Source organism: Rutilus rutilus (genome assembly GCF_951802725.1).
Source record: "Rutilus rutilus genome assembly, chromosome: 18".
Classification (NCBI taxonomy): Eukaryota; Metazoa; Chordata; class Actinopteri; order Cypriniformes; family Leuciscidae; genus Rutilus; species Rutilus rutilus.
In genome coordinates this window covers 21,152,226-21,174,258 of record NC_140231.1, presented here as the reverse complement: position 1 = coordinate 21,174,258, position 22,033 = coordinate 21,152,226, and the positions used below count along the sequence as shown (strand labels likewise).

Genomic DNA, 22,033 nt, shown 5'->3' with positions numbered 1-22,033 from the left:
TCCCTCCTATTGAAACTATTTCAGGCGGTGACGTCGTCCAGGGCGCTGCCAACTCATGGTGTCAGTTTCAGAATCCGGCAGGATTAGAAAGCTTGTTAGGGTCCTCGTAAGTTCAATTTAAACACTACTGACATAATATGAAGTAAGTTATGACTCAAACAGAAAACATTGAACTATTTATTAGGGTAACCCTGATTAGCCAGAATCATTAATATAACATAAAAGGAAAACCTTATATCATCCTCTTGCATTAACCTCTTCCCTTAATAGAATGCTATGCAGACCCATTGGAGTGCCATGAGTAGTCACTGTAAATAGAACAACGATGCACTTCTCTGGTATTTAACAGATGGATCACAAAAATACAGCCGACTTGTTTTGGAACATGACTGCAAGTGCTCAGTCATAGCAGCTCTTCGACAGGCTGACACATTGCAGTGCTAATATCAGAGCGTTACTGGAATGTTCTGAGGCAACATATAAAAGCATCGAGTCTTGTTCATTGGGACAGAAGCACAGACGAAGTCGACCAGCTCAACACAGCACCGAAAATCCACCAAAGATGCTTTGCCCAAGCACATTTCAGCCTCATCTCAGCCCATTCATGGACTTCCACTGGCCAGTGCGCAGCCTGTGGCCGGAGACGAGACCTCTGTTCTTTCAGATCGAGAAAGAAATGATGAGACACATGCAGGAGATGAGGCACAACCTGGAGTTCATGGAACGCCTGCACCAAAGGATTTTTGACGAGATTGACCATGTCCCACCCATGACCACTTTCAGACCCATCTCATTCCAGATCGGAAAGGAAGGAAGCCACTATGCACTGACACTAGATACGAAGGATTTCTCTCCGGAGGAGCTGTCCGTCAAACAAGTGGGCAGGAAGTTGCGGGTGAGCGGCAAGACGGAGAAGAAGCAAGATGACGGGAAAGGATCGTACTCGTTCAGAAGCCAAGAATTTAGGCAGGAGTTTGACCTTCCTGAAGGTGTGAGTCCTGAAATGGTGACCTGTTCTTTAAATAATGGCCAGCTGCAGATACAAGCACCCAAAGAGCCTAATGCTGTGAGCAACGAGAGAGTGATTCCCATTACATACACTCCTGCTGTGAAGAGTCCTGCTCCTCAGAGCCCTGCTCCTCAGAGCCCTCAGCCTGAGAACCCGGCAGTTGAGGCAGAGTCTACGGAGAACTGAGCTTAGCCTCCACAACACAACTAATGACTCTATGGGACACCCTTATAAAGCTCAAACTTAAGCTGTAAAAGATCTTTATTGATGCTATACATTTTGTTCGTTGCATTAAGATTTACTGGAACACTTCAATTCAGTAATATATTTGTTTTTGTTATATTGCAAAGAGATGGTTTTGTCAAAAAGATTATTAAGTGTACATCCAATAAACTAAAAACTAATCTGGTCCTGGGGCACCACCATGTTTATGTAACTTGCAAGATTTACACAAAGAATTATTAAATTAGTAAATGTATTAAGTTGTATTTATTTATTTCATACATTTTGCTTCCATTTTTGTTATTACAATCTTCATACGAATCTCTGCATGGATTAGGCTAAATAATTAAGAATTTCTTAAGGATTGTTGCTTGCATCTCACAAATTCACAAAAATGTTTTTATTGGGGTGAAATATTAGCAATGATCAGTATTTAGCTCTTTAATTTGGATCTCATCCACTTAAAGCTTTTACCAAACATTCTTAAAATATACATAATTCATATAGGCCTAGGCCTACTTTGCTTTGCTCAACTGTTTCTTCACTGTAAAATACGATATGATACTGTAAGTTATGACAACATGTTTTTACATTGGTTTAGCTCATCACATCAACTTCCTTTTTTAATTTATACAAGACTCAACACATTTTTTTTATGTCAGTTTAATGTAGGCTAATTTAAGTTGAAAATGACTTAAACATCCAAGTTCATTGTACTTCGTACTTTTTTTTTTTTTACAGTGTAAAAATCCACAAATCAGATATTTTTGAAAACTTAAAACAAATTGTTTGTGTTAAAAAAAAATCTATGGTTTTAATTTTTGAGTCACAACAATCATGCATAAAATAATAAGAATTTCTTAAGAATTGTTCCATGCATCTCACAAATTCAGAAAAAAAACAACAACGGAATTTTCTAGGGTTGAAAAAACATAAGCAAATATCAACATTTAGTTCTCTTATATGAATCTCACAAATTTAGAGACTTCCCCCAAAAACATTTGACATCCCCCACTTGAAGTAAAGCGTACTAACAGGACTTTGGTACTAATAACTCCAACCCTCTAGGTGGCAGTACTGCTATTACAAAACATACCCCAGTCGAGATTTTAGTTTGAGAGACGAATTTCCTTCCGTTTGTTCACCCGCCACAAACAAGCAAATTAATCGGGCTAGCTAGGATACTTTTTAAACCTGCATTATTGTATGTAATGAGGTAGTACGCATTATTTTGGGGAGTAAAGTGCCGAGAATCTTCCTTGAGCATGACGGCAGTAATTCACGAGTTACTGTCCTCCGTTATGGGGGTGTTAGTTGAAAGTGTCGTGTCGGAGTTGAGCAAACATCTCTCTGACTTCACGGCTGTCTTATCTGAAGAGTGGAAGCGCAACAAGGGGACTGCAGTGAACAAAAACAGACTTAAACAGGCGAATCAAGCCAAAACTGTAAGTTCTAGAGTAGAAAAGCGCATTAAGTGTCCATTCCTGTTCACAACACGCTTCTAAATGTTGCCTGGCTGTTGTTTACATTGTAATTGCAACTGGCAGTGCACAGAGTAACGAGTATATTAAGTCCATATTGAATGTAATTATTTTATAAACATAATAAACCTGTTAAACTGGCAACCTCCATCTGTTTCCCAGTAAGCTGTGGTTGATTAAATGGCGTATGTTTGTAGCATGCTGTCTTAAATTACTGCTTGTTTTAAAAGACAATTAATACTGATTCTTACAGAAGAATGTCCCGCATTGGAAATTAACTAGAGATGATTACGTTAGACACAATTCTAAATTGTTTTTGACATATGACAGTCATATACAAATATATGAACAAATGCATTATGTAAAGAAACCATACTGTGTTCTGACAAGGATAAGTTGTCGCAAATATACACTTAAACAGCTGTACCTACTTAAAGTCAACATGCCAGATATATTTGAAAAATTATATACTGAAAAATCTAAAGCCTAGTCATATGTGCTCGGCAAGGTTTTAATTTGTGTGTCAAAAATCATGACAGTCGTGACCTTCATCACACAAGTTGTAAAGAAATTGTTTGGTGTTTTTACATGATTTTCCTCCTGATCATAGGCAGCTAGCAACAACAGAAAAACACAATCAATACTGCATTAATAGATAATAGAAAATGTTTTGTCACCAGCGCAAGGCGACGTGATGATAAATTGACAATTTAATAGATAGTGAAGAAAACATCATGTCTCATTCATTCAACTGAATGCTAGAGTTGGTGATTTATATAATATGCAACATTGCTTTTTGTGTCTGTCGGTGTTCACTCATATTGAGTGATTGGAAATTCATGTGTTTTGAGGACAATGGAGCAGGATATTTACACTCAAACAGGTGAATACATCCGAACATGTTTGTCCTTTGGGCATCTTGTTCTAGTCATAATGCATTGAAAACAAAAGAAAACATTGCAGTTCTCTAGGGATCCAAAAAAAAGAGAGTCAAATATTTTGTGCATGGAAAGTAATTATTGTAAGACAGTATAACAAAAATCCTTTTTTAATCAAACCCTGCTTTTTGACATGCAGCAAATTGTAGGTGCTTGCAAATGACTAAATCTCAAATTATCTCTTTTTCTTTCTTTATAAAGCACTTTCAACGCAACTCCAAATTGACACAAAGTGCTGTACAATACAACTAAAAATCTGATATCTTTGTATTTCAGAAGGAGTTTGCTGCATTCATGGAGCTGTTGAGTAAAGCCACAATAGAGACAATGGTGAAACTGATTCATGATCGCATCTCCGCTCAAGTATTGGAAGCTACAGCAAAGTCTCAGCTGTCAAAACAAGACAAACTAAATGGTATGTCTTTATTCTTAAAGTCACAATGAAATCAATACTGATGTTTCTTGTTTTTTATGGAATGTTGCAGTGTTTATTATAAATGATTTATCTGTGTACCGTATATACCCGACTATAAGACGACCCTGAATATAAGACGACCCCCCCATTTTCCAGACTTATTTTTGTGGAAAAAATCTGGTTTTCAACATAAAATAATTTTATTTGAAAATTGCAGTGATAATTCATTCTCTCTCTTCCAGCGCGCGCGCGCGCACCTTTCTCTCTCTCTCGCGCGCTCTGCGTCTCGCACGCACCTCTCTCTCTCTCTCTCTCTGCGTCTTGTGCGCGCACCTCTCTCTCTCTCTCTCTCTCTCTCTCTGTCTCTCTCTCGCTCGCTCTGCGTCTTGCGCGGCAGAGAGGAGCAGCGTTTTTAATTCAGTTAAACACAGATATTATGTTGCTTCTCTAATTTTACATGCAAGTATAACCGAAATTATTTGTCTTAATGGGTCGCGTTTCAGTCACTATTTCATATTTATTCCGTTGTTCTTTCTCCCTTTCCCCCCGTGATTTTGTCTATATCGCGAATATAAGACGACCCCCCATTTTTCAGCCTATTTTTAGGACAAAAACCTTGTCTTATATTCGGGTATATACGGTACATACATCATAATTGTTTTTTATTTCATGTGCCCTCGTAATCTTTAATCAAAATAACTTCCCCTCCTTATTGCATAGACATCTTTTCTCTTTACTGATGACATTTTTACTAGCATGAGGGCAGGACAACCTGTCACTCACATGAGATCACAGCACTAGCGAACCACAATGATCCAATCAATTCCAGATGGACAATACCATGTCCCGCCCTACATTTTTTCTTGTTTGTTTAACTCGCATACATTACAATAGGAAATGTATTCTTATTGTATTCTCACAGAGGGTCAAGCAGCCACACCTGAGCCTGAAAATAATGTGCTTCTTGGGCCTGAAAAGAACAAGGATTATGAATTGGAATCAGAACATCAGGAAAACTCTGGACAAGCAGCAAATAATCAGTACCAACAGCTGCCATCTGCACCCACTGACATTCTGGCAGGCAATGTGGGTTTGAGTGAAAGCCAACCTTCCACAAGCACAAATATAGCTGCAGAGGTGAGACGGGAGCCTTTCATTTGCGAGTCCTGTGGAGTATCTTTCAAAGACTTGGCCCTGTTGAACATTCACAATGCTTTACACAAAGAAAGACCTTTCAATTGTTTGACGTGTGGGAATACTTTCAAAATGATGAAATGCTTGATGAAACACCAGCGATTTCACACGACTCCAGAAGTGAGCATTGAGTTCGAAGCCACTCTGCACGAAGAAGAATTCATTGTGCAGCTCGAAACCTGTGACGCTGTCAATACATCCCTGGAAACACTAGAGGTCACCACTCAAGGTAAGACATGATTTCAAATGCTGTGCTTAAAGGGCTAGTTCACTCAAAAATGAAAATTCTGTCAGTAATTACTCACCCTCATGTTGTTCCAACCACGTAAGACTTTCGTTCATCTTCGGAACACAAATGAAGATATTTTTGATGAAAACTGAGAGCTGTCTCACTCCTCCATAGGTTGCTTTGTAATTTCATTTGCCGGCCCAGAAAGTTAGTAAAGACATCGTTAAAATAGTCCAAGTGACTACAGTGGCTCAACCTTAGGTTTATCAAGCGACAAGAATACTTTTTGTGCGCAAAAATAACGACTTTATTCAACAGTCTCTTCTCTTCCATGTCATTCTCCTACGCTGTTGACGTTCTACGTCAGAACGTAGGCTCACTATTGGCCAGCATCACACGCATGACCAGCGTCGGCCAATAATGAGCCTACGTTCTGACGTAGAACCCAGAAGTGCTGCACTGTTTACACTATGTCAACAGCGTAGGAGAATAAATAATAAATTTGGGGTCGGTACATTTTTTAAAGTAGTCTCTTATGCTCACCAAGGCTGCTTTTATTCGATCAAAAAGTACAGTAATATTGTGAAATATTATCATATTTTTTATATACATTTTAAATTGTAATCTATTCCTGTAATGGCAAAGCTGAATTTTCTGCTGCAATTACTCTTCAGTGTCACACGATCCTTAAAAAATCATGTTCTGATTTCATGTTTACCAAACATTTCTTATTATTCATTTTGAAAATAATTGTGCTGCTTAATCCTTTGTGGAAACCGTGATTAAAAAAATCAGGATTTTTTGATAAATAGTACGTTTAAAAGAACAACATTTATTTGAATAAAACCTTTTTGAATAAAATATTCATTTACAAAATGTAGTGTGTGAATGCCGATTGGCTCTCTGCCTTTTATAAAGCGGCACCGAATGCCAATTCTTCTGAAACTTTCTTCTTCAGACCGTTGACTGCACACTGTCTGAACATTGAAGATCTTCCTTGCCATAGAAAAGCATCTCTTTAGTGGACGGCTTCACAAGCTGCTATTGTTAACCCGCCACTCCCCTTCAACAGCAATACAAACACCGTGTTTACACCGGACACAAGTGTTATCGCCTCGCAACAGCTAAAAGCTGTCTACACTGTACGCGACAAAGCAACCGTCGTAAATCCTATTTTTTAGTCACGCCAGGTATAGACATGGTGAAAATGAAACAATTCCAGGTTTTCAATTTCAATTAAAATTGAATTTTTCCAAATTATTTGTGGGGTGGGGGTGGCAGATTTTTTTTCAAGGTTTAAGGGGGCGTGACTAAAGTTTAAAAACAACAGCTTTAATGAGTTAAAATTGACTGAACGCACCCTAATGACCAATATTTCCATTAGGGATGGGGCCGATCCGATCCAGTATCGGTATCGGGACCCGATACCAGCGTAATTGACGTATCGGATTTTCCCGATCCAACCTGCGGAGATATCCGATATCCATGAGTCATGTCTGCGCTCGCTTTAACGTCTGCTGAAATGACTCCAAAAGTGATTCCCGCCGGCTAGTCTGTTAGCTGTCTGCAAACTGCGGAATGGATTTCCTGAACGGAGGCGCGGCTCAATGAGACACAGAGTTATGAGACACGCCCCCACTCAGGAAATCCATTCCGCAGGTTGCGGCTAGCCAACAACGTCCGCTGTGTGGATATACTTCACACTGGAAACACCGCAGAGCAAGACAGCAAAATGCAATGTTTGCAATGATGCAATGAGTCCTTTGAGGCTCCCTCGCGTCGTACAACACAACGAACGCAATCAAACATTTAAAAAAGCACCACGTTACTGTGTGTTTACACCAAACGCGTCTACCGCGTCTAGCTGGACGCTTGAATATTTTGAATCCATTTGCGCGTCCAGAGAAAAATTGACGTGCGTAAAAAGCAAAAGTTTGAAGCGAAATCGACGCGCGTCTGAGGCGAAATCCGCTTGTTTGTTTGCACGATGCTGATGTTGATCGAGCATTTACTGCATCGGAGCGAGGATCACCCTTCAGATAGTGTGTGTGTAAGATGTTTACAGTTACACTTGCACTTTTCTTATATTTCAAGACTCAAGTATTTGACATTTTGGGAATGTAATAAATATTGACATGACAATCAATTTGAAACCCCAGTTGCATATTTGTTTTCAGAATGGGATTTTTCCTGTTAACAGGATTTCCTGTTTTTCTGACTTCCTTTTCTGACCTTATAACTTACCTCAAGTTGCCTTTTGGGACATACATGCATACATAGGCTACGTACATAACATATTATTACTTGCCTGTTGAGAGAACTTTATTTCAGCATCATATAAAATAAACAAAAATGATAATAATAATATTAAAGCAAACACAGCTCTGGTATCGGAATAGTATCGGTATCGGCCGATATCCAAATTCAGGTATCGGGATCGGATCGGAAGTGAAAAAATGTGGATCGGTGCATCCCTAATTTCCATATAAAAGAAAATGTAGAAAAATGTAGATCTTTTCCAGTTTGTTTCTCTTAAACATACTCTGTGTTCTTCTCCTTACAGAAATTCTACAAAATAACTTGGACAACGAAGACTTATCTTGTGCTGTCTTGGAAAGCAGTCAGTATGCAACCGAATCGCTTGTGCAAGGTTTGAATATTACCATCGAAAATGCAGACGTTCAGCCCAACGCCACTCCTAACACAGAAATGATAAAGCAATCAAATGATGGTTTGTTCCGTTGCAAAACTTGCGGGAAATGTTTTGAACTGAGGTGGAAGTTCATTAACCACGTTCGGGCTCACGTGAAACATTACAAATGTTCGCATTGCGATAAGCGCTTTACTATGAGAAGCTGCCTCATCAGACACGCGGCGATGCACACTGGAGCTCAGCTATTCAAATGTGATATATGTTCCAAGTCTTTTGTATTTCAGGCTTCCCTGGAAAAGCACAAGCGCCTTCACACGGCAGAAAAGACGGTTACTTGCCCACACTGCCAGAAAGTCTTTCCTGGCAAGCGTTCGTTCGGCAGACACAGATGCAGAGCAGTCGAAACGCTCTACAGCTGTCCCGTATGTGACAAGCAGTTCAAAATTAAACAAAACATGCTCGATCATCAAACACTACACACCGGCGAGAAGCCCTACTGCTGCGAGATATGTGGCGCGTTTTATAGCTGTGAACGATATCTGAAAAATCACCAGAAGAGTCATATAGAGAAAACCTACGAGTATCCGTGCGAACTCTGTGACAAGCGGTTCAGTGCTCGCAAACACTTGCAGGCGCATATGCTCGTGCACACGAGGGAAAAGCGATACGCGTGCGACGTATGCGACAAGAAGTTCGCCACCTCTGGAAACCTCAACAGACACAAAGCTGGTCACACGGGAGTGAAGCTGTACGGTTGTCCGATATGTTTGAAAAGGTACACCACAGCGTACGCCCTGAAGATGCACATGCACAAACACACTTCAAGCAAACCGTTCCTTTGCGACGTTTGCGGTAAGGGATTTACCAGTTCGGACTACATGAAAAGGCACAAGCGAATCATTCATGCGGGAAGGAGGGATTGTGTGTGTTCGATCTGTAATAAGGCCTTCATATTCCCCAGTTCTCTTAATCAGCACATGCTTGTACACACAGGAGAGAAGCATCATGAGCGACTGGTCAGTCCTCTGCTGAAGAAGTTCAGTTGCGAACATTGTCAAAAGAAGTTCTACTCACATGCCGCCCTTACGGTACACCAAAGGGTTCACACGAAGGAAAAGCCGTATAGTTGTGAGATTTGTGGAAAGAGGTTTGGGTATTCGAGCAGTATTCAGATGCACATGAGAATCCATACAGGAGAGAGACCTTTCGGTTGTGATGTTTGTGGCAAGACGTTCAATCAGGCTGTGCATCTGAGGACCCATCAGCGAGTGCACACCGGTCAAAAGTCATTCAGTTGTGAGAGCTGTGGGAAAAAGTTTGTGGATCATAGAAATCTTAAGCAACATAAATGTAAATATACTATGTAAATTCTTCAATTTTTGCTAGACCAAAGGTTACACTGAATTAAACATTGCATCTCATGTTTGAAATAGTTTATGTAATGCATATCATTATTATGTTCATAGCTAATGATCTGTAGGGTCTTGATTGGCAAGCTGAATTAAACAAAAGTGTGTAAGCCTCTGTATTTTTTAACCCTCTGGGCTTCTTCGCCCGAAAACGTTTGGTTATCCTGGGAAAAAGTAAAGTAAAATTTTAAGGCTTCGCCCGTTTTCGGGCGGGAGGAAGCTAAGTGTGACTATTTTACGAAGAAGCCCAGAGGGTTAATTGTGTAAACAATTATATTTTCAAAACAGGACTGGGAATCAATACTTGTGTGTGATGGCAATAAAAACATAATGAAGAACCATCTCTGTCTTCTTAACATTAAATGTATTATTAAATCATTGTATTTGATTAAATATAAAGTTGATTAGTAAACGTCATGTCTGAATACAGTGTCTGCTAAACTATTCCTCAAAAATACCTTACCCTGATCGATTTTTAGGTCTAAGATATCCCACAACCCGGTGCGTTGCACAGATGGAGTTGTTAATGTAAGTAAATTTAACTGTAAATTTTTAAAACATTTTATTTATACTGGGAAGTTTTATCAGCAATCATTCCCTTAGTTATCTCAAAAGTTCGCTTGATCTAATTTATTGCACAACTTTTTGTTGTTGTAACTTTGTGGGTGGGACAGCTATATTATCAAACGTATAGCTATGAGGAAATGCACAAACACAAATTGTACCAATTTTATATTGGAATGACAATATATTTGTTTTTATTCTAAAAGTTATAATTTCACATTTCCAGTCACAAAAAAACGGAAATGCGTAGTCAATATTAATGAGGGCGTTCTGAAAACTAAGTGGACTTCCGGGGCGGAGACTAATTGTTTTTATATTAACCTGATTTCAATTTCACGAACGTCATCACTTCTGACGGTTAAATTAGTTGGTGTTCACTGACCAGAACTCAATCAATGGGCTTTGTTTAAAGTCTCTATTTTCTCTTTGGGAGATAAACAGAACTTTTTTGATCCTTCGATGATATCTGGTCGATTGTTTTCTTAATAATCGAAAAAGATGAAGGAGTTAACGTTAGTGGAGGAGATGCCTAATGAGGGGTATGGATGCGCCGTTGCGAATCGTTTCGGCCAGCTGCTGGACGATGAATCCGACCCTTTCGACATCTTGTTCGCGGCAGGAGTAGGGAAAAAGCAGAAGAAGAAGAAAGAGGAGCAAAAGAAAACTTCAACCACGACTAAAGCTGGAAAGAAGGAGTCTCAAAGGGACAGGACAATCGTTCTTCCAGCAGTTGGCGGTGGACAAGGTAAGTTAACTTGGGTGAAGGACGGGGTAATTTTACTCGACGCAACATGTCTTTCTGTTAAATAAAGTTATAGATTAATTTAATCAACCACTAGAAGAATCTGAACGTGGTGCGCGCTAGTTGCTTGAGTTTTAGGCATTTTAAGTGTTCATATGTTTGTGGCATGTGTTTTGTCCAAATTTCTAGGCCAAGTCCGCCTTGCTCGTGGAGAGGTTGAGGAGCGAATAGAGAGACGCGTGACTTTTGAGCGCAAATTCAACGATGACGACACCCCCCTCAGTTTCTCTGTTGAGAGGTAAAGCTCTTATTTTGCTACTATTTCGGAATTATTTTGCGTGCCATTCAGTATATCTTCGTCTGTGTGTAGGCCTGTGGATGTGCTGGACAGGCCTGTCAGAGGAAGAGGTACTGGACGTGGACGAGGAGCCCGAGGCCCAGGATATCCAAGATCCAATGATGGATTTGACCAGAGAGGAAAGAGGGAGTTCGAACGACACAGTGGCAGTGACCGAACGTGAGCGGTGATTCTTTACGGTCTTTTAAATGTCCGTTTAAAAAAAGTAATGTGGTGGTTGACATCTGGTTTTGATTTAGGACCTAGACTTTAAGGAATAGTTAACCCCAAAAGGAAAATTCTGACATTTTCTCATCCTCAAGTTGTTTTCTTTGTACTGCTAAACACAAAATAATGGTTAACCAAAAAGTTGATGGACCCCACCCCATTGACTAACATAGTTATGGAAGTCAATGACTTCTGTCAAGTGTTTGGTTACCAACATTTTTCAAAATATCATCTTTTGTGTTCAGAACGAAGAAATTCATACAGGTTTGGAACAACTTGAGGGTGAGGAAATGTCAATTAAAATTTTGGGGTGAACTAACCCTTTAATTCCATATCACTTAATTAAAATTGAGATAACTTTATCACTGAAACATTGTTTCATATTCCAATAAATTAGATACAAATATGTAACAATATATTGTGATATTATGTTCGACATTAATACATTTATATCAATCTCTTGGTTCTATTAGCCTATGTAATGGGTGACGTGCAATTATATGGTTAATTGCATTGTCTACCTTTTTACCATTTAAGAACTTATCTGTGATTATTTTTTGTTAAATAACTATTTGGAACCTGCTGGTTTAAAGAATTTGGGAACTAATGTCTGAAAGCTAAAAGGCTCTCATACACACAATAATGGATATTACACTAAAGGAAAACATTAAAAAGCATCAAATTACCCCTTTTAAAACCTTTTGTGCATTGCAATGTCTTCTGGTAAATGAGACATTACTTGAAATTAGGAGTGTCCGTTCGGAAGAGAAGCGCAGTGGCAGTGGATCTCGCAACTGGGGCTCTATGAGAGACCAAATGAGGTGACTTCACATTTTATAGTTTATTTTGTACGTTTGGAATACTTCTCTGTTTGCTGAGAAAATGGTTGTCATCTTCCTTCTGTCCTGTAGTGAAATTGAAGAGCGGTCACCTAGTGAGGAAGTTGTTGAAACCGAGGAGACCCAAGAGGTAGCTGCAACTGATGGAGAAAACAGGTCTGTTTTGCACAGCTGCAGGAAATATCTTGTAGTTGTAACACAATACTTGGTACTATTATGTGCTGGCTTTATGAACGTATGCTTCCTTTAAGTCATAATGGATGTTAATGTATGATTGCTCGTCTTACAGACCATCTGAGACTGAGGAAGTGATTGAGGTTGCCATAGAGATGACACTGGATGAGTGGAAAGCCCTACAAGAGCAAAGCAGGCCCAAGGTAGAGCTGAATATTCGTAAGGCAGACACCCCTGTCCCGTCTAAGGCCGTGGTTATCCATAAGTCCAAACTCCTTCAGGTATGGAGTCTCATTCTTGGCTCAGAGTTTGTTGGGTGCAGTTCTGCTCTTGTAATTGCAGGTCTTTCTTTCTAGAAACTTGATAATGGCATTGATGAAGAGGATGTGGTTTTCCGTCGCCCGGCCAACGACATTACCTGTCAACTGGAGATCAACTTTGGCAGCCTGGCTCGGCCCTCTCGTGGTGGGAGAGGCGGGAGAGGTGGAGGTGGTCGTGGCCGTGGGGCTCCCTCCGTGCCATCCCAAAGATCTCCACAAAAACTTGAATTTGTAAGTTAGTTGTATTGGTTGCATCAGAATGTGCTCATGCCCCTGACAACATAGTCCTGTGAAATGCAAGACTTGCAAGCCAGTTTGGTGTTCATGCTGTGTGAGTGCCATTGGTGGTTTTGGGCTAATTCATGTTTTGGTGTTTCCTAAGGCTCCAAACCCAGATGATCCAGAAGATTTCCCTGCACTGGCCTAGTGCTGCTCCAGAGGAAGAGAGTGAAGAACAAACTGTTTTGCAACCCATGTTGGTAACACTGAAATGGGCAATGTGCACTTAAAATGATCAAAAAATAAAGAATCCACAAAGTTGGTTATTTGCATTTACTGTAATTGTCATCTTGTTAATTATTCTTTAACTTTTGCACTTGATTGGATTTAATATTGAGGCTGGAGAAGTGGTTTGTTAAAAAATAAAGCATGCTATTAAAGGCATTCACCTGCGCTGAGTGAGCACTTTATTGCCCAAATGTTAAGCATTTAATCATAAATCATAATGTGGAAGGGTTAGTTCACCCAAAATTTAATTCACTCACCCTCATGATGTTCCAAGACGATAAGAATTTTGTTCTTCTGAACACAAATGAAGCTTTTTTTTTTTTTTTTTTTTTTTGATATGAGCGATTTCTGTCCCTTTATTAACGGTTCACGCAACTACCACTTTGATGATTCAAAGGTCATAAAGAAATTGTAAAACTAATCCATATGAATTGAATGTAGGGGTGTTCGGTTCCGTTTTTTTTGGAGTCGACTCCGACTCCCGACTCCTAATTTTGGAGTCGGTGGAATCGACTCCTCGACTCCATTTACTTTGAATTAAAATAGGGTCAGGATTCAGAAGGTGCGTCTCAATATGCTTCCTCGTTTCCTCACTTCTCGCTCGTATGTCCTACGACCCTGAAACCGATCGAGCTCCGCTCTCATGTAGGACATCTAAATTCTTTAATTCCACCGGGAGGAGGGTGAGGAATGAGGAGGCTTCCTGAGGAGTCAAGAGCAAGGATACAAATGTTTCCTATACTAAAATGTTTAATCAACTAAACCTTATAAATCCCCCTCCTTTTCACATCGCAGCTTCTTCAAATCATATTTAAGTGTGCAATATGTTAGTATTAATCATTAAACTTGTAAAAGCAGACTTGTTTTAGACAGTGTATTTATTTTGTATATTATTTTATATAATTTTAATGTAGTGAAGCTATGAACTTTAACTTAAGCATGTTTAACTTTTTTAACTTTTTTTGTTTAACATTGAAAAATATTAGTTATATTATTACCAATAATAACTGTTGTTTAATAGTTTTTAATGCACTTGTCATTTAATAATAGAAAATGAACTTCATATAGAGTGAGTACATGCCATTTCACTAATGTTAATGTTCCATCCTCGCATCCTAAGGGGATGGAGGTAAGAGGAAAGGAAACAAGGATGCATATATAAGAATTGACAAGCACACAAAGCATTACATAGTTTTTGTTATACACTTAATTTACTCCCTTCAGTTTTCAGAAGTACAACACTAAACACTATACTCTTATTTACACAGCACTTGTCTTTTAATGTCTTATTTAGGGATAACCTACATGATTACATATGTCTTCGGTCTGGTTGAAATATTTCCACACGGTTGAGGTCAGGGTTGTTAATGTTAAGTTAACGTTACTGGATTCAAAAACAGTCATCACTCAACAGTATCACTCAATCAACCACCACTTACCAATTATGGGCATGTCCCACTCTCACCCTGAGGACTGGTACATGATTGGTTCGTAAAACCTACTGCAGTGTTTTGTGCCAATCACAACCAATTGACTGTATTGAACCACATCATGATTGATTGAGCCGCAAAACAGACCCAACAGAAAAAAACTATCTATACATTATTGTTCTTTGTTTTCCTGGCATTACTTATTTTTTCCTCTCATTTCTTTATCTTTTTGTTTTAATTTCCGTATCTTTACATTCATTATAATCTTTTCGTTATAATGAACTGTTGCTGTGTTGAACTTGAAAAAAACACTCGACACTGGGAGTCGATTCCTGACCTGGAGTCGATTCCGACACTAGGGCTAGTGAGAGTCGAGGAATCGACTCTTTTGGAGTCGACTCCCCATCTCTAATTGAATGGTTTAGTCCAAATTTTCTGAAGAGACACGATCTCTTATACGCTAAACTGATTTAGTTTATGCTTTTATTCACATATAAACATTCATCAAGGAATACATCTGATATGGAAAACAGAAGCTCAAGCTTGCTTGACGGGCGAGAACCAATGAGGTTCATTCTCGTTACGTAGCACGCTTGAGCTCCTGCAAGAACCAGTGAGGTTTGCTCTCGCGTGTCAAGCAGGTTTGGTTAAGCTTCTGTTTGATCAATGTTTAAATGAGAATAAAAAAGGCTAAATTCAATCTGTTCATTGTATGAAGTGGTCTTGTCTCTGAAAAATGTTGGACTAAACCGCTCAATTCATATGGATATGGATAGTTTTACTATCTCTATGAACTTTTTGAAGCGTCAAAGTGGTAGTTGTGTAGACTGTCAATGGAGGGACATAAATCGCTCTTTAAATACATCTTCATTTGTGTAACGAAGAACATTGTTTTGAACAATGTTGAACTGAAATGTAATTTTCTGTTTGAATAAGTTAAGCTTATACAGTGAGGAAAATAAGTATTTGAACACCCTGCTATTTTGCAAGTTCTCCCACTTGGAAATCATGGAGGGGTCTGAAATTGTCATCGTAGGTGCATGTCAACTGTGAGAGACATAATCTAAAAAAAAAAAATCCAGAAATCACTATATGATTTTTTAAACTATTTATTTGTATGATACAGCTGCAAATAAGTATTTGAACACCTGTCTATCAGCTAGAATTCTGACCCTCAAAGACCTGTTAGTCTGCCTTTAAAATGTCCACCTCCACTCCATTTATTATCCTAAATTAGATGCACCTGTTTGAGGTCGTTAGCTGCATAAAGACACCTGTCCACCCCATACAATCAGTAAGAATCCAACTACTAACATGGCCAAGACCAAAGAGCTGTCCAAAGACACTAGAGACTAAATTGTACACCTCCACAAGGCTGGAAAGGGCTACGGGGAAATTGCCAAGCAGCTTGGTGAAAAAAGGTCCACTGTTGGAGCAATCATTAGAAAATGGGAGAAGCTAAACATGACTGTCAATCTCCCTTGGACTGGGGCTCCATGCAAGATCTCACCTCATGGGGTCTCAATGATCAAGAAAGGTGAGAAATCAGCCCAGAACTACACGGGAGGAGCTGGTCAATGACCTGAAAAGAGCTGGGACCACCGTTTCCAAGGTCACTGTTGGTAATACACTAAGACGTCATGGTTTGAAATCATACATGGCACGGAAGGTTCCCCTGCTTAAACCAGCACATGTCAAGGCCCGTCTTAAGTTTGCCAATGACCATTTGGATGATCCAGAGGAGTCATGGGAGAAAGTCATGTGGTCAGATGAGACCAAAATAGAACTTTTTGGTCATAATTCCACTAAACGTGTTTGGAGGAAGAAGAATGATGAGTACCATCCCAAGAACACCATCCCTACTGTGACGCATGGGGGTGGTAGCATCATGCTTTGGGGGTGTTTTTCTGCACATGGGACAGGGCGACTGCACTGTATTAAGGAGAGGATGACCGGGGCCATGTATTGCGAGATTTTGGGAAACAACCTCCTTCCCTCAGTTAGAGCATTGAAGATGGGTTGAGGCTGGGTCTTCCAACATGACAATGACCCGAAGCACACAGCCAGGATAACCAAGGAGTGGCTCTGTAAGAAGCATATCAAGGTTCTGGCGTGGCCTAGCCAGTCTCCAGACCTAAACCCAATAGAGAATCTTTGGAGGGAGCTCAAACTCCGTGTTTCTCAGCGACAGCCCAGAAACCTGACTGATCTAGAGAAGATCTGTGTGGAGGAGTGGGCCAAAATCCCTCCTGCAGTGTGTGCAAACCTGGTGAAAAACTACAGGAAACGTTTGACCTCTGTAATTGCAAACAAAGGCTACTGTACCAAATATTAACATTGATTTTCTCAGGTGTTCAAATACTTATTTGCAGCTGTATCATACAAATAAATAGTTAAAAAATCATACATTGTGATTTCAGGATTTTTATTTTTTTTGGATTATGTCTCTCACCTGCACCTCTCACATGCACCTACAATGACAATTTCAGACCCCTCCATGATTTCTAAGTGGGAGAACTTGCAAAATAGCAGGGTGTTCAAATACTTATTTTCCTCACTGTATACCATTCAGGAAGTTGAGCTTGAGCAACAATTCATTATATTAGACTAAAGGTTTATGTAAAGACTGGAGTAATGGCAGCTGAAAATTCATAATATTTTTAAGTTCTATTAATATGTATAAAAAAAATTTTTTTTACCTTGTGCTATATTTTTCATCACATAAATTCAGCTTGCTGAGCATAAGACACTTTCAGGAGAAAAAAAAAAAAAACTTGTGAACATTAGTGTGTAAACAATGATAGACATGAAGAGGAAGGTCAAGATCAATATGAGTCTAAAGTGTTTATTTCGAGTTCAAGCAGCGTTGATGGATATAGGAGATGGGTAGAGATATTTCAAACCGGTAACTTTAACTGCAGTCCAAATAAACCATTTGATCTCAGCCTCTTTTCAGTACAGTTCTTTACTATACCACCAGGAGGCATAACACCCCAGAGAATAAGATAAATCTGACCCATGTGCTCCTGTGGCCAGTCGGGTGTCCATTGTACTTCTATGCTATTTCCCTTGTGCGGTGGTGAAAAACTGGGTCACTGATCTGATACTGTCACCCACTGCTTGAAAAATTATTAAAAAAAAGTTCTGATGTCAGGAAATACTGCTTGCTGTGTGTGTGTAGACAAGTTTCCTCTAAGCTCACAGTGTTTTGGCTGGTGATGGAATGTCACACTGCTAGTCATATAATGAAAGGAAATTAAATTTACAATGGGCTGTTTCCTCCAACTCACCGTGTATCACTATACATTTTGGCAGTTTGCTAGACATACTGCCAATCTTGCTGAAAAGAACCAGGGAGCTCTGTCCTGCGAGCCTGGCAGCAGTGAACTCTGGAATCAGATTCCTCGATGAGGAAATGGACAGTGAAAGAAACACTCATCTGCTGAATTCACTTTTTTTTCAGCTCCGCTGTCCCTCTTGATTGATCTGACACTCTTATCTTTGAGCTATATGATTCTTGTCTTAGTGTTGTCATATGATACACACTGTTTTAGTCTTTGAAGAGAGTCTGTTGTTTTTTTAGGGGATTTGAGCCAGATTCCCGTGGCTGCGTTAACACTGAGATGATTGTAAATGTTAGGCTTAAATGTTCTTTCTGCATTCTCAGGGCTGTTTTTTCTGTGGATATGTGTTGAGCTGGTGAAACGCACACATGCATGAGCTCATTGTAGCTGACAGAGTGAATCCAGATGGATAAAGCAGTGATACTGGAAGGATGTGTGTACAATATTTTCTGCACCCAAGTCCAAAGTTTTCTTTGTCTTGGCATCTTGTGTTTTCCCATCAGCCCTTTTCCTTACTCTTTCCCTCTGTATTTAAGTGGCTATTGGCGAGATCATGAACTGTGTGACTATAATTAACTGTCAACTGTTTTGAATTAATATAGATCCACTGGGGCGTAGAAACAAATGGTGATTGATCGTTGGCCTCGGGACCCAAAGAGTGATTGATTCAGTGTGGTGTTGAATTTGGTGTAACCCCAAAAAAGCATTTGTACCTTTGTCGTTTATTTTTCCTGAACAAATGTTAGGCTAAATCTTAAACAATTGAGATCTTGTTTTCCTTGAATCAGTCTTTTGCTTAGTGTTGCTACAGATGCAGTGAAGCGGTCGGTCCTGTAAGCAACGTGAGATGATCTGAACTAAGCTGACATTAAAAGTCTTGGACCTGCTTGTATTTCATCCGTGTTGGATTTGTTCATGTTATCCTCCTGGGACCCCAACAAAAAAAAAACATTTGGAATTTTTTTTTTTCATGACATTTATAGTGTTTGGAGAAATAAATTCTCTGTAGAGAATTCTGGACTTGGGTACTAAGAAAATAAAGGTAAGAGACTAGTATAAATTCTTAGGTTTTGTGCTCATTTCCTTCACAGTCCTCTGCACTGATTATATATAGCTGACACATGTTTATATTTTATATTTGTGTATGTACACCAGTGTACATATTAATTAGCAGTGTTTAATCTAAATGAGTAATTTGTTTTCCTGCACTTTGGCACAGAAATTCAAACTTCCACTAAACATTTGCACATAGTTTCTCAACCATGTTATTGAAAGATATTACAGAATTATTTAATATAACATTTACATCCTGATTTCTTTACACAGTTTTAAAAACATGGATGAAAATAAGCGTTTCCAACCGTATATAGAGTACATTTTTATTGTTTTGCGTGTGCACTACAAAAATAGTGAAGTTTCATGGAAGATTCTTATAGTTACTAGTTAAGTCATACTTGTAAAATCGTAAAAAACTATTTGAAAATCAATCAAATGCAAAATGATGTTCCTGTAGTTTGCATTTGATTAATTTTCAAATAGTTTTTCATAATAATCACATTGCAGGATCCTGGTAGAACATGAATTGTAATGAGCTAGAGAGAGATCGGTATGGATGAAGGCAAATTATGGTGCAGGTTTATATATATATATATTTATAAAAAAAAAAAAATTCTCCTGTGGTGTCTCAAGGTCGTGCTCCATGGTAAATAGGTGTAGAGCTCAAAGAGACAAACCCAACATATTGATTAGGGCTTTAAGGCTAGAGCCGTTAGAAACCTTGAATCCAGAAGAGCAGGTACTTGTGGACTAAGAAAATGGAGTCTGATAAACCACATGCTACTTTAGGGACTCAATTACATTCATCTCACACAAAGAAATTCTACTTCACAGAACAATTGTTTACAACAAGACAAACTGCACAAGACTGTTTGCTCTGATTTAATTATGCATACTACAATATGCACATATTTGAACTATTTTTATACACATTTGATGTGCGTGTTTTCAAACAGGCCGGACATATCAAAGTCTTAACCCATATCTATTAATAATAAGCAGCTAATCAATCAGGACTTTGGAGACACAGGCTGCTTTTACCCTGCGGGGAGAGAGGAGGCCAATCAGCAGTGCCCATGTTCATTATTAATTCAGTAGCTATGGGACCTCTTAGCTCTCTACCCCACTGAGTATAGAGAGCTCTGTGTCAGCACAAAGTGTATCCATCACAATTCAGCCTTCTTGGTATTGATTAGGTCTACTATGTTAAATGTATTCAAGCAACAAGTAATATTAGTCATCACTATGGATAATTAACATGCATGAGATGTTATATATAGAATTATACGCATTACAAATTCTGTTTAAGATGCAGTGCTCTCTTTTTTATGTATGTGGATAAGTATCAAGAGTTGAATGGTGAAATCACATGCAGTGGTAAAACTAATGGTTGAATCAGCTGTCATCTTCAAGCAAACTTATTTATAAGAAGTGAAGTGACGTGAAGGCCAAGTATGGTAACTCATACTCGGAATTCGTCCTCTGCATTTAACCCATCTTTAGTGCACAAACATTAGGAGCAGTGAGTAGTGAACATACAGACACACTGCAAACCACACACACCCGGAGCAGTGGGCTCCTAATCATTTCCTAATTATTTTCTAAAATATAAAAATCAAGATGTTTATGACAGCAAGAGTACATTTTGAAAGCCTGCATCAGTGGTAGGGATTTTTCATAGACTTTATCTGCCAGTTACACTGTTACAGAAGACTGTTTTTATGAGTGGGTCATTAAATCATTAATTCAAAAGATTTGTTCAAAACATGGATTCGTTCAGAAATAAAACAAGTGTCTGTCTTTATGAGTGAGTCATTGAATAGTTCATTCAACCGATTTGTTCGAAACACCGATTCATACAGGAACAAACTAAGTGAATTGTTGAATCATTCATTCAATCTTTTTATTCAAAACACTGATTCAATCAGAAACAAAACACAGCTTGCTGTGTGTTTCTCTCAGACGTTTTGTTTTAAACTTAAAACTGTGTTCACGGCATATGTTCACATCCTCAGACTGGGAATTATGCATTTCTATGGCAACACTCAATGCCCAAATGAATCTGCAATGGTCACATGATACAAGTAGGGGCTCTCAGAAAATTCCCAGTTTACAAGCTGTAATTATGAGTTCTACGATGACATGAACGCATTTTACAAGTTGGAATCTTGTAATTGCGACATGGCATGAATGCATCTCTCTTCACCATTGGAGCAAAAACAAAACAATTCACTAATATTGTGTCTCAAAAGTAAGTTACTCAATATTCACTTTGTTTATTGACCTATGGTATTAAAGCAAAATTACGCTATTTTCCGAATATCAGCAAGGCTGTAAACAACAGCACTCTTCTTCCTTGTGTGATATGGCTTAAATATTAAAGTCTTTTGTAATATATATATATATTTTTTGTAATAATGTAATTACTGTGAGGGCAAAATGAATAGCGTATTTGTATTTGTTTTTACACCATATTCACCTGAAGTGTCTTCCCGAAAATACTCAAAAAAGAAAACACAGGCAATGAAAACAAAATGCGCTAGAATTAGCTGTCATCTTCAATCATTTATAGTTAGGATAAGAACAATCTGTAAAAAAAATGAGGGTGTTTTTGACAGCAAGAATTAATTTTGAGGTACTTTTGAGACAAATGTGACTAAAGTTCCTGCTCCGGTTTCCATGGTTGCAATTGAACGTGAAATATTTTAAAACGTTTTTTTCTTTATGGTTCTTTATCATTTCAGTGTCATTGTGATGAAAATGACTAACCATGTTTGATGACTAATCAAAATATTAATATTCCAGCACCAGAGTTGGACAGCCAGCTCAGGACTTTGCAATGTTTGAATTACTTATTCTTTTTCATTAAAACACAAGCAGGTCGCTGGAGATCTTCTGTATTCCATTCGGTTTCTGTCTTTTTAGGGCACAGACAGTGTGTG

At 38.8% G+C, this 22,033-nt stretch overlaps 3 protein-coding genes across 4 annotated transcripts; all 3 read left to right on the top strand.

Moving 5' to 3' along the window:
• Positions 1-370: 370 nt before the first annotated feature.
• hspb9l (heat shock protein, alpha-crystallin-related, b9-like) lies at positions 371-2,021 on the top strand. The gene has a single exon (XM_084387133.1). The coding sequence runs from the start codon at positions 563-565 to the stop codon at positions 1,193-1,195; it is 633 nt and encodes a 210-aa protein (XP_084243259.1). The 5' UTR covers positions 371-562; the 3' UTR covers positions 1,196-2,021.
• A 309-nt stretch (positions 2,022-2,330) lies between these two features.
• On the top strand, positions 2,331-9,890 carry LOC311277024 (uncharacterized protein). 2 transcript variants are annotated; one of them, XM_084387130.1, is made up of 4 exons: positions 2,331-2,676; positions 3,927-4,065; positions 4,988-5,488; positions 8,052-9,890. In XM_084387130.1, the coding sequence occupies exons 1-4, from the start codon at positions 2,497-2,499 to the stop codon at positions 9,506-9,508; spliced, it is 2,277 nt and encodes a 758-aa protein (XP_084243256.1). In that variant the 5' UTR covers positions 2,331-2,496; the 3' UTR covers positions 9,509-9,890. The 2 variants fall into 2 exon arrangements, with proteins under 2 accessions (XP_084243256.1, XP_084243257.1); XM_084387131.1 differs by having other exon boundaries at positions 2,372-2,676; positions 3,930-4,065.
• A 239-nt stretch (positions 9,891-10,129) lies between these two features.
• LOC311277025 (intracellular hyaluronan-binding protein 4) lies at positions 10,130-13,311 on the top strand. The gene is made up of 8 exons (XM_084387132.1): positions 10,130-10,859; positions 11,046-11,154; positions 11,227-11,373; positions 12,171-12,242; positions 12,333-12,416; positions 12,550-12,715; positions 12,791-12,985; positions 13,137-13,311. Exons 1-8 carry the CDS (start codon positions 10,613-10,615, stop codon positions 13,179-13,181), a joined length of 1,065 nt encoding a protein of 354 aa, XP_084243258.1. The 5' UTR covers positions 10,130-10,612; the 3' UTR covers positions 13,182-13,311.
• The last annotated feature ends 8,722 nt before the right edge of the window (positions 13,312-22,033 follow it).

What these genes read in the sequence shown, in the direction of transcription:
- LOC311277024 (XM_084387130.1), top strand. Translation starts at nt 2,497, where the DNA reads ATGACGGCAGTAATTCACGAGTTACTGTCCTCCGTTATGGGGGTGTTA. An exon ending in AGGCGAATCAAGCCAAAACT is followed by an intron (nt 2,677 to 3,926) that starts GTAAGTTCTAGA and finishes TTTGTATTTCAG; the next exon opens with AAGGAGTTTGCTGCATTCAT. An exon ending in AAAACAAGACAAACTAAATG is followed by an intron (nt 4,066 to 4,987) that starts GTATGTCTTTAT and finishes GTATTCTCACAG; the next exon opens with AGGGTCAAGCAGCCACACCT.
- hspb9l (XM_084387133.1), top strand. Translation starts at nt 563, where the DNA reads ATGCTTTGCCCAAGCACATTTCAGCCTCATCTCAGCCCATTCATGGAC.
- LOC311277025 (XM_084387132.1), top strand. Translation starts at nt 10,613, where the DNA reads ATGAAGGAGTTAACGTTAGTGGAGGAGATGCCTAATGAGGGGTATGGA. An exon ending in AGCAGTTGGCGGTGGACAAG is followed by an intron (nt 10,860 to 11,045) that starts GTAAGTTAACTT and finishes CCAAATTTCTAG; the next exon opens with GCCAAGTCCGCCTTGCTCGT. An exon ending in CACAGTGGCAGTGACCGAAC is followed by an intron (nt 11,374 to 12,170) that starts GTGAGCGGTGAT and finishes ACTTGAAATTAG; the next exon opens with GAGTGTCCGTTCGGAAGAGA.